This window comes from Plasmodium knowlesi (assembly GCF_000006355.2).
Source record: "Plasmodium knowlesi strain H genome assembly, chromosome: 14".
Taxonomy (NCBI): Eukaryota; Apicomplexa; class Aconoidasida; order Haemosporida; family Plasmodiidae; genus Plasmodium; species Plasmodium knowlesi.
This window is the reverse complement of record NC_011915.2, coordinates 2,603,433-2,614,865: the sequence shown is the minus strand read 5'-3', so window position 1 is coordinate 2,614,865 and position 11,433 is coordinate 2,603,433. Positions and strand designations below refer to the sequence as shown.

General features: G+C 37.3%; 3 protein-coding genes across 3 annotated transcripts in view; all 3 read right to left on the bottom strand.

Moving 5' to 3' along the window:
- The window catches only part of PKNH_1459300 (SICAvar, type I), a gene marked incomplete at both ends in the record, with an annotated part of 20,935 nt that extends 19,224 nt beyond the window's left edge, over nt 1–1,711 (bottom strand). Inside the window, 2 exons of the mRNA XM_039113688.1 lie at nt 577–1,444; nt 1,589–1,711. Coding sequence (XP_038970056.1) covers nt 577–1,444; nt 1,589–1,711 — 991 coding nt within the window. The remainder of the gene's footprint in view (nt 1–576; nt 1,445–1,588) is intronic.
- Nucleotides 1,712–5,483: 3,772 nt separating this feature from the next.
- PKNH_1459200 (SICAvar, type I (fragment)) lies at nt 5,484–9,277 on the bottom strand (the record flags this gene model as incomplete). Its single annotated transcript, XM_039113687.1, has 6 exons — nt 5,484–5,543; nt 6,003–6,109; nt 6,286–7,168; nt 7,331–7,475; nt 7,925–8,763; nt 9,062–9,277. 6 exons carry the CDS (start codon nt 9,275–9,277, stop codon nt 5,484–5,486), a joined length of 2,250 nt encoding a protein of 749 aa, XP_038970055.1.
- Nucleotides 9,278–10,091: 814 nt separating this feature from the next.
- PKNH_1459100 (uncharacterized protein) lies at nt 10,092–10,718 on the bottom strand (the record flags this gene model as incomplete). The annotated part of the gene is made up of 1 exon (XM_002262399.1): nt 10,092–10,718. One exon carries the CDS (start codon nt 10,716–10,718, stop codon nt 10,092–10,094), a length of 627 nt encoding a protein of 208 aa, XP_002262435.1.
- Between the last annotated feature and the right edge of the window lie 715 nt (nt 10,719–11,433).

Below are 11,433 nucleotides of genomic sequence, written 5' to 3'. Positions count from 1 at the left end.
CTTTCCTTTCCTTTCCTTTCCTTTCCTTTCCTTTCCTTTCCTTTCCTTTCCTTTCCTTTCCTTTCCTTTCCTTTCCTTTCCTTTCCTTTCCTTTCCTTTCCTTTCCTTTCCTTTCCTTCAATCCCGTTCCTGCTCCCCTTCCTTCTTTCCCTTTCCTTCAATCCCGTTCCTGCTCCCCTTCCTTCTTTCCCTTTCCTTCAATCCCGTTCCTGCTCCCCTTCCTTCTTTCCCTTTCCTTCAATCCCGTTCCTGCTCCCCTTCCTTCAATCCCGTTCCTGCTCCCCTTCCTTCTTTCCCTTTCCTTTTTCTTTTCCCTTTCCTTTTCCTTCCATTTCTATTGCTTCCCCTTTTATTACATTAATAATGTATTATATTAATACATTAATAATGTAATGCATTAATACATTAATAATGTAATGCATTAATACATTAATACATTAATATATTAATATATTAATGATGTAATACACTAATGTATTAAGACATTATTGATGTAATACATTAATACATTAATAATGTAATACATTAATACATTAATATATTAATATATTAATACATTAATGATGAAATACTTACCTACTGTTGTCTGGGATACATCCTCTATCTTCTGTAATGCTCTGTCCACATCGAAGGAGTTAGGACCACTAGTACCATCGTTCTGCATTGTATCCATAAATACTTTTTTCAGTGTTTCCTCTTTGAATGTGTATTTATTGTCAGGATCTCCTAGTATATCGGCTATCGTAGATTCTTGACTAGCACTACTTTGAGTGTTGCCCAGACTCATAAATTGTGCCATAGTGTTCTTATTTTCATTTAACTTCTGCCTTCTCTCTTCCGGAGTTATTTGTCCTCTTTCATGGGGGCAGACGAACTTCCATTTATTTTTCCACAAATTCCTCACCCTCCATGGGGAATTCCCCCCTCCCCCCCTATTGCTGTGTACCCAATCTTTGATTTTATTACCAAGAACTGTTCTACCAATCATTAAAGCCGTAGGATCTACTTCTCCTTCGCACTTACTGATCATTCCTTCGCTGCTGCCATTCAACTGACTCCTTAGGTTACCCTCCACTTTATTTCCCATTTGCCGCAGAACTATATCCAATTTACAATGATCCCCGTAAATTTCCGACAGAGCCATCATACCGACGGTACAGCGAGCAAACCATTGACCTTGCGTGAGATTCTTTTCGACCTTTACATTCCTACTCCCACCCCCCAATTCCGTTATACCACTCATGAAGTAACGAATGCCCATTAAACCCGCACATAGATCCTTGACATATTCATTCCGAAAACGTCTTTCCCCGTCGCCTTCCACCTCCTCCACGCCCTTCGCGAACTGCACGCCGCATAGATCCTTTATTTCCTGCACCCCTGCATTCGTCAAAGAATCCTTCAGTTCATTCCATGCTGCTTCCAAACTCTTCCGTAATTCCTCCTACATAAGAATGAAGGAAGGAGTGCACATATTCATAAGTGCACATGCATACATATGCATATAGATGTATATGCACATATGCAAGTATTCACTTGTATACATATATATGTGTACGCTGCCCACACCACCCATATATATACTTACTGTAATTCCGTCTGCCGCTAATGGAGCACCCGCGGCACCCCCCTGCGCTGCCCGCGCCGCACTCATTCGCTCCCGCAGCCATGCCTTGAAAAGATCACTGCCCGATCCTGCCGGTTTCGCCATTGTTGTATGTCTTCCTCCAAAAAACTATATATACATATATATATTATATATATAATATATATATATACAATTAAGAATTAAAAAAAAAAACCACTACATATATATTTTCTTTCCTCCTCCTTCACTCCCCGCACACTTTTTTTTTCTTTTTTTGGGCAATTATTCTTATATCCTTTCAATTCGACATACATATATATATATATATATATATATATATATATATATTTTTTTTCTTCCTTTTCTTCTTTACTCTTGGACCTTCTTTCTTCTTCCCCCCCTTAAATCTTCTTTCTTCTTTACTCCCCTTTTAAACCCTTCTTTTTCTTCACCCTTTGAAAACCTTCTTTCTTTTCCTTCCCTTTAGAACACGTAAAAAAAAAAGAAAAGATAATTTTTCTCCCCCCTAAAGGTGGCTAAAACACCAGGCCACACTATTGTTCTAATAACCGAGGAAAGAACCTTCTTTCTTCTTTTCCTCCTTTAAGAAACCTTCTTTTTCTTCCTCCTTCAAATCTTCTTTCTATTCTCCCCTTAGAAAACCTTCTTTTTTATCCTCCTTTAAACACCTATAGAGAAAAAAGATTCTTTTTCTTCCCCCTAAGGTGGTTAAGTACCAGGCCATATATTATTGTTCTAAAAAAACGAGGAAAAAGAACCTTCTTTTTCTTCCCTTTCGACCTATAAATCTTCCTTTTCCTTCCCTCCCCCTTAAAACCTTCTTTCTTCTTTTCCCTCTTTCGAAAACCTTCTTTCTTCTTTTCCTTTCCTTTTAAAACCTTCTTTCTTCTTCCCTTAAGGTGGCTAAAAAAAGCAGGCCATATATTATTGTTCTAATAACCGAGGAAAGAACCTTCTTTCTTCTTTTCCTCCTTCAAGAAACCTTCTTGTTTCCTTCCTCCCTCTAATGAACCTTCTTTTATTCCGTTTAAAACCTTCTTTTTCTTCCCTCCCTAAAGGAACCATCGTTTTTCTCCCTCAGAACACCTTAAAAAGAAAAGATTCTTTTTCTTCCCCCCCCTTAAACCTTCTTACTTCAGTTCCTTCGAGAAATCTTCTTTCTTTTTTCTCCCTCTAATGAACCTTCTTTTTCTCCTTCCCCCTTTAAAAACCTTTTTTCCTTCTCCCCCTTTCAGAACATTCTTTCTTCTTTTTCTCCTTTAAGAAACCTTCTTTTTTTCTTTCCCCTCTGAAAATCTTCTTTCCTTACCTGTAAAACCCTGTTTGTTTTCCCCCCTTTAAAACACGTATAGAAAAAAAGAAAAGATTCTTTTTCTTCCCCCCTAAAGGTGGCTAAAACAACAGGTCATATATTATTGTTCTAATAACGGAGGAAAGAACTTTTTCTTTCTTCTTCCCTTTAAAACCTTCTTTTTCTTTCTCCCTTAGGAAAACCTTCTTTCTCTTCCCCTAGGGTGATTAAACACCAGGCAATATTGTTGTTCTAAAAAAACGAGGAAAAAGAACCTTCTTTCTTACATTCCTTCCCCCCTCTTAAACCTTCTTTCTTCTTTTCCTCCTTTAAGAAAACTTCTTTCTTTTCTCCTCCTTTAAGAAACCTTCTTTTTCTTTCCCCCTTTGAAAACCTTCTTTTTCTTTCCCCCTTTGAAAACCTTCTTTCATTTACCTACTTAAACCTTCTTTTTTCTTTATCTTCCCTCCCTCAGGAAACCTTCTTTCCTTCGAAACCTTCTTTTCCTTTTCCTTCCCCCTTTAAATCTTCTTTCCTTTCCCCTCTTTAAAATTTCTTCTTCTTTATCTCCCTTAAGAAACCTTCTTTTTCTTTCCCCCTAAAATCTTCTTTCTCTAACCTATAAACCTTCTTTCTCTTACCTATAAACCTTCCTTCTTCCCCCTTTGAAAACCTTCTTTTTTCTTTTCCTATAAATGTTCTTTTTCTTCCCCCCTTTAAAAACCTTCTTTCCTTATCTGTAAAACCCTGTTTGTTTTCCCCCTTTAAGGAACTTATATAAAAAAAAGAAAAGATTCTTTTTCTTCCCTTAAGGTGATTAAACACCAGGCCATATTATTGTTCTAATAACCGAGGAAAGAATCTTCTTTCTTACTTTCTTTTTCCTCCTTCAAGGAACCTTCTTTTTATTCCCCCCCCTTAAATCTTCTTCCCTTTTTCCCCTTTAAACCTCCTTTCTATTCCCCCTTAAGAAACCTTCTTTCTTCTTTTCCTCCTTTAATTCTTATTTTTCATCCCCCTCTAAATCTTCTTTTCCTTTTCCTCCTTTAAATCTTCTTTTTCCTTTCCTACCCACTAAAAACTTCTTTCTTTTTCCTCCTTTAAAACCTCCTTCTACTTCCCCTAAGAAACCTTCTTTTTCTTCCCCCCTTTAAGAAACCTTCTTTCTCTTCCCCTTAAAACAACTACAGAGAAAAAAGATTCTTTCTCCCCCTGAAAGAATTAAGTACCAGGTCATATTATTGTTCTAAGAACCGAAGAAAGAATCTTCTTCTTCCCTTTTTCCCCTTTGAAAACCTTCTTTCTTCTTTTCGCTCCCTCTAAGGAATCTTCTTTCTTCTTTTTCTTCCCCTTGAAAAACTTCTTTTTCTTCTTTCCTTAACAAATCTTCTACTTCTTCCCCCTTTAAATCTTCTTTCTTCTTTACCTCCCCTTTTAAGGAACCTTCTTTCTTCTTTTCCTTCCCTTTGAAAACCTTCTTTTTCTTCCCCCCTTAAGAAACCTTCTTTTTCTTCTTCCTTTAAGAAACCTTCTTTATCTTCCCTTAAGGTGATTAAGAACCGGGCCATATATTACTGTTGTTCTAATGACCGAGGAAAAAGAACCTTCTTTTTCTTTCCTCCCCTAAGAAACCTTCTTTCTTTTTTATCCCTTAAGAAATCTTCTTTTTCTTCCTCCTTTAATAAACCTTCTTTCTTCTTTTCCTCCTTAAGGAACCTTCTTTCTCTTCCCCCCTCGAAAACCTTCTTCTTTTCCTTCCCCCTGAAGACCTTCTTTTTTCCTTCCTCCTTTAAGAAACCTTCTTTTTCTTCCTCCCTATGAAAACCTTCTTTTTCTTCCCCCCCCTGAATCTTCTTTTTCTTCTGCTTTAAACCTTCTTTCTTCTTTTCCTTCCCTTTTAAAACTTTCTTTTTCTTCCCCTTAGAAAACCTTCTTTCTCTTCCCCTTAAAGCTTCCTTCTTTTTCTCCCTTAACAAACCTTCTTTCTTGTTCCCTTCCTCCCCTTTAAGAAACCTTCTTTCTCTTTCCTCCCCTAAAAAACCTATAGAAAAAAAGAAAAGATTATTTTTCTCCCCCCTGAAGGTGGTTAAAACACCAGGCCATATATTATTGTTCTAATAATCGAGGAAAAAGAAAACCTTCTTTTTCTTTCCCCCTTTGAAAAACTTCTTCTTCCCCCCTAAGAAACCTTCTTTCTTCTTTTCCTTCCCTTAAGAAACCTTCTTTTTCTTCTTTACTCCCTTTTAAAACCTTCTTTTTCTTCCATTTAAACCTTCTTTTTTCCTTCCCCCCTCAAAAACCTTTTTCTCCTTCCCCCTCTAAATCTTCTTTTTCTTCTTTTTTAACAACCTTCTTTCTTTTTTCATCCTTCCTAAACCTTCTTTCTTCTTTTCCTTCCCTGTAGAATCTTCTTCTTCCTCCTCCCCTTTTGGAACCTTCTTTTTTCCCCCCCCTTTAAAACACGTATAAAAAAAAGAAAAGATTCCTTCTCTCCCCCCTAAAGGTGGCTAAAACAGCAGGCCATATTGTTGTTGTTAAAAAAAAAGAAGGAACAGAAGCTTCCTTCCGTCCCTTTAAACCTTCTTACATTCCTTCCTTTGAGAACTTCCTTCTTATACAACCAATATTTATTTTCCTATAATTCTATACAATTATGTTAGAAGAAAAAAAACATTCTCCATAATTACTTATTTATCATATGATTATGTGAGAACACCCTATATCCACATTTCATATATATAGAGAAATAAAAAAGAATATATATATATATATATATATACATAAACTGATATATTATTACACATATATTGTATATACATATGCATCTATATACATATATATATGTTACATATACATGTATATACATGTACGTACATATAAATATACTCCTACATGCCTATATATATACATATAGCATATGCATATACATATGTAAATATGTATATACGTATACATGTATATATATGTATATGTATGTGCATGTATGTATGTATGAATGTGTATATTTATTCATCCCATGAAAACATATATACAATAGTGTGTGCGCATACACTTTGTACACTAATCTATCGTTCACTACAATGGACAGCAACGATTGCATACCTTCTCTTTATCCACCGTTCCGTCTTTCCCCCTATCTTTGAACCACTGATTTCCTGCACACTGTGCGCGACCACATAAACCCTCTATGTCCTTACATTGACCACCCTCTATATGGAAAGATGTTAAAGGAAAATAAAAGGCAAAAAATATTTGTAGAAGAAAGTAACTTAGATAAAAAAAAAGGAAAGAACACAGATGGGAAAAAAAAAGGGGAAGGTAGGAAAATGTGCTTTCCCACTACAACTAATATTTTATCTTTCTATTCTTTCTATTTTTTCCTTACTTAATGCTGTTCCGGCATCCTTCTCTATCTTTTCTATTGCCTTGTTCAGTTTGTCAAGGTCCACTTTACCAGTAGTAGTGTCCATTATTCCTGGAAGTACATTTTCCAATGTGCTGTCTGGTATTCTAATGTTGTCGTTCATTAGGACGTCCAACACACTGTGTTTACTACTGTTTCCTCCGTCCTGGGTTGTGCTGGGTAGACTGATAAATTGCGCCATAACTTTCATATTGTCTTCCCTTGCTTCCCTCCTTGCGTCCTCCTCCTTGGGACACATTGCTTCACCGAGATACAGTGCTCCACCGACCCACCTGTTGGCCCGGCTCTGCCTTCCTACTAATTTCCCCACTGTGTTGTGCTCCTCCGCTTCTCCTCTATCGTGCCGTGCCCACTGCTTAATTCTATCACCAAGAACTGTTCTACCAATGGTTAAACCTTCCGGAGTGATGCTTCTGCACATATTCAAGTTTGCCCTATACTGCCCCTTCAAATGGTCCACTAATTTCTTGTCCACATCTGCTTGGACCTTCTGTATAACATCCCCCAATTTGCAGTGATCCTGATAAATATCCCAGAGGCCGACCATACCTACAATACATCGTTTAAAGGTTTCGCCGGGTGGCATATTTCCCTCAATCCTCACTGGATGGTCGATAAGTCTCTTGTCGTGCGTTTGCCCCCGCCTCTTCGTTTTCACTCCACTCATGAAATATCTTATTTTAAGTATGGCCTGGCATAGTGTCTTCACACCACTTTCATATCCCCCCTGAGGAGCGAATTTCCCCGTAGTTTCACAGAGTTTGCTTATTTCGAAGGATTCTTGGGTACCAACTTCCTCCACAAAGGCATCATACGTTGACTTCAGATCTTCCCATAATTTTTCCTATACCAAAAAAAAAAAAAAAAGAAAAAATATTTCATATATACATCGCGCACTTTGCGCACACACATATACATACACAAATACATATATACATATAAACATATATATGTATATATGAATATCTTCTTCCACAGTGCACACTTTACATATATGTCCACTTACAGTAATGCTCTTCCCACTGACCACACCATTGGTAACAGTGGCCCCATTCTGCTGTAACCACTTCTCTAACCATGCTTGCCACATGGGCTTCGTACCACCGGCACCACCACCACTACCGGTACCACTACCGCCAACGGCACCACCGCTACCGGGGGCAACACCACCTGGCGTTCCTTCTGACATGATTTGTTTGTTTGTTTGTTTGTTTGTTTGTTTGTTTGTTTGTTTGTTTGTTTGTTTGTTTGTTTGTTTGTTTGTTTGTTTGTTTGTTTGTTTGTTTGTTTGTTTGTTTGTTTGTTTGTTTGTTTGTTTGTTTGTTTGTTTGTTTGTTTGTTTGTTTGTTTGTTTGTTTGTTTGTTTGTTTGTTTGTTTGTTTGTTTGTTTGTTTGTTTGTTTGTTTGTTTGTTTGTTTGTTTGTTTGTTTGTTTGTTTGTTTGTTTGTTTGTTTGTTTGTTTGTTTGTTTGTTTGTTTGTTTGTTTGTTCGTTTGTTTGTCTGTTGTGGTTATTGTTTGCTTTGTTCTCTACAATTTGTATATATTATAATTAAGAAGGAGAAAAAATGAAATGAAAAAAATTTTCTTTAAAAAAGAAACAATTTTTTTCCGTCGTCGTCGTCTTCGATGTGTTCGGTTTCTCTTTTTCCCGACTGTTCGGTTGCTGCTGCTGTCGTTGCAGGTGTTGTTGTCGTTTCCTGCAAGTATTCTTCAATACATTTTAAGCGATTGCAAAGTGCTCTGTCTTTGCCGTTATTCTCCGCTTTCTCGATACAATCATTAGCCGCTGCTATTGGATCGACTAATACATTTAATTGATGTGACATTCCTCCTTTCATTAAATCCATAATTCTATCACTTTGGCAAGTTTGTGCCTTCTGTTTCGCCTTCTCCTCCTCTTCCTCCTTCTCTGTACACCTATACCATGCTACTATATTATCGAACCCCCGAATGCCCCCCCCACTGGAACCCCCCTTTGCCTTATTTAACCATTTCTGGACTTCATTCCCAATGGACCCCTCATTATCTCCAATATCTTCCAATTTGACCCAAGGACATATACTACTTACATTTGGCCCGGTGGGTTTACTGCCCCCCTTTTCCATTGTATCAGATATAATTTTCAGCATCCGCTGTGCTTTACACTTCTTCGTCAGTGTTCTTAATATAACTTCATAACCTATTACACATCTTAAATATTGCACCCAATTCTGTTCGGATATCTTATTTTTCTTCTCAACTCCATTCGCAGTTAGTCCCCCCATCCAGTTAACTACTTTTACTAATACAGTGCACACTTTCTTCACATCGCTCGTTTCTCCCTTATACCTGCCAGTTAGTTCTGCACATGCATCTGCGGCAGTCTGAGAGTGATTTAACAAATCTAAGTACGTCCCCAGGTCCTCCAACATTTCATCCGCTTTACTCTTCACATCAGGCTACAAATAATATAAGAAGGAAAAAAGTAAAAATAAATAAAAAAAAAAAAAAAAAAAGGGACACACATAAATGGAATTCATGCATATTCTCCATTGCACAGAATATGCACATATATATCTATGTGGATCGAAGAAGAAAACTCCTTCCTTTTTTTTTTTTTTTTCCTTTCATCATTTTTTCTTCCCCAAATATTCTTACATATTTTTTTCATCCACTTTAAAAAAAAAAATATATATAGTAATGATAGTAATAATGATAATAACAACAAATAGTAATAATGGTAATTGTATTACTTACCGGAATGAATCCGACTGGGACTGGAGTCCCACTACCACCCTGGGAAAGCGCATTCAATGATTGCTCCTTTTGCCATTTTTCCCTTAATTCTTTTAACTTATCGTCCCATGCATCCTTCAATTTTGTCCTCGTATCTTCACTTGCTTTTCTTTCTGCATCGCTCTGCCCACCGGAGCATGCATCAGCTGATGCTGGTCCTCCTACTCCGTCCACCATGATTGTTGTTCTTTCCGTCCTCTATACAGGGATATTTTACCAATTTCCACGTGACCACAAAAGAAAAGAGAAAAAAAGAAAAAAAAGGGAAGAGATTACTTCTATTTCTGAACTCCTCCGGTTTTCCTTGCTCCTCCATACGCCTTTTCTGATGTTCCCTTCCTTTTTTTTTTTCCTTTGGAAACAACACACACTTCTTTAGGACACTTTTCTTTGGACATTTTTTTCCAGAGAAAAAGCAAGCACATGTGATGTGTTCCGTGTAAGCAATTACATTCTTTTTACTTTTCGATCAGTCCGTATAATTAATGCCATCATTTTTTCTATATATCTGTATGACGAATGCGCTTAACCGCACTTTGCCCATAGGGTAGATATTATCGGAAGATGATCTTCCTAACGTTCCATATAAGTGGTCCGCACTTGCGCAGAAATATCAAAATTTTTCATTCCTCAAATATAGATTTTTCCCGAGAGAAGCGTATTTTTTACCTTGCGAACAGAACGAATACCATTGGAAAAGGTGGAAGAATACGTCTATTCACCATAAAACGCGCATCATATGTAATGAGTTAGGTCTCCATCCTAGTACGTATACTTGCGCCGACCCATATTAAGAAGCCAATCATTCGCTAAATTGTGGGTGACATAACGTGTGTGCCTTCCCACTACGCACAACGCCCCATTCGATTATTTACACTAAAAAAAATGAAAGGGTCTGCATGAGCGTGCTTTCCCACAATTGGTAGACACCCCCATGCAGAAAAATCAAGTTTCCATTTGGTGATTAAAAGAAAGCATTAACGCAAAGCCATTAGCTAGATCTAATTCTTACATATAGATACAAAACAATTTGAAGAACGATAATCTCGTAGAGTACGAAGAGAGCAATTAGCAAAACATACGTAGCAGTAAAGTGAAAAACAACTGTAAAAATTATAATCACAACAAATGTTATGATCAAAAAAATTAAATTAATGGAAAAAATATATCTGAAATGAAGAATAGGGATATTGTTATCATTCCCTTCGTTATTCAAAATGGATGCAATGGTCCTTAACAACTCATCCTGCAAGTACTCCTTATTGATATTATCGCTAGCGACCCACTTAAAGTCCTTCTCATCTTCTATTTTCGCTGTCCCCGTTTTGCAAATGGTACATAATAATGGGTCCAACTTGTTCAATCCCAAAATCTTCGACCGTAAGGAACTTAACTTTTGAGTTTTCCTCCAGCTGTACCAGCACCTCTTATGCACACAAGCTGTGCATACGGAACAGCATGATATTAAATAGGAGTTTTCTAAATTTTCCTCTAAACATATAAAACAAAATAATTCTGCTTTTTCGTCTTCTCCCTTATTCCTTTTGGTTTTATAGTGCTTGTGCTCCTTTGTTTGTATATCACCAGAGAGTCTAAAATAATTATCGCTCCTTCCCATTTAGCCGAACTGAGTGCTACTTAAAAAAAAAGAAAAGGCTATTACCACGGAGTGCCCGCATGGGGGTGAGTATATAATGCTTCCCCTCGCATAAATGTATGCAGCGTTCTCGTGACTACGCTTTGTTGAATAACCTCCCCATGGGTAGATATATGTACACACAGTGGCCACTAGAGAACCAGGAAGGTCTGACAAGGGGCAATAATGCTATATATAATATCGCCCCTATTCCGTGCGGGGACAAATGTGCTTGCTCTGATTCACAACGTTTTTCCTTAAGTGTGGGTTATATCAGGCTACCTTCTACAGGTAGCGAAGCAGTTCTTCCTGCGCTTCCAGTTGGGAGGTTGATCTCCATGGAGCCCCAATATATTGAGGCATAAAAGTCAGCAAACTAATATATCCTGAGTAGGTTGCTGGTATCCCTTAGCCGCATTGATCCAAATTCGCGAGTTAAGATTGGCCTCCCTGAATAAAATGCCCTTCACAGGAAAATTTCGCAAATTGAAAAAAAAAAAAAAAAAAAAAAAAAAAAACTAAACAGGATGGGCATAGCAAAAAGGGGAAAATTAATATTCCCTTTCCAACAAACCAAAATGCGCTACTAAAAAAAAAAAAAAAAATTCTCCAAATTACACGCTGTGCCCTGGTGCAAAGGGAATATTAATTTTGACACGTTCGGTATAGCATAAGACTTCTGCTATCCTTGGGCGCA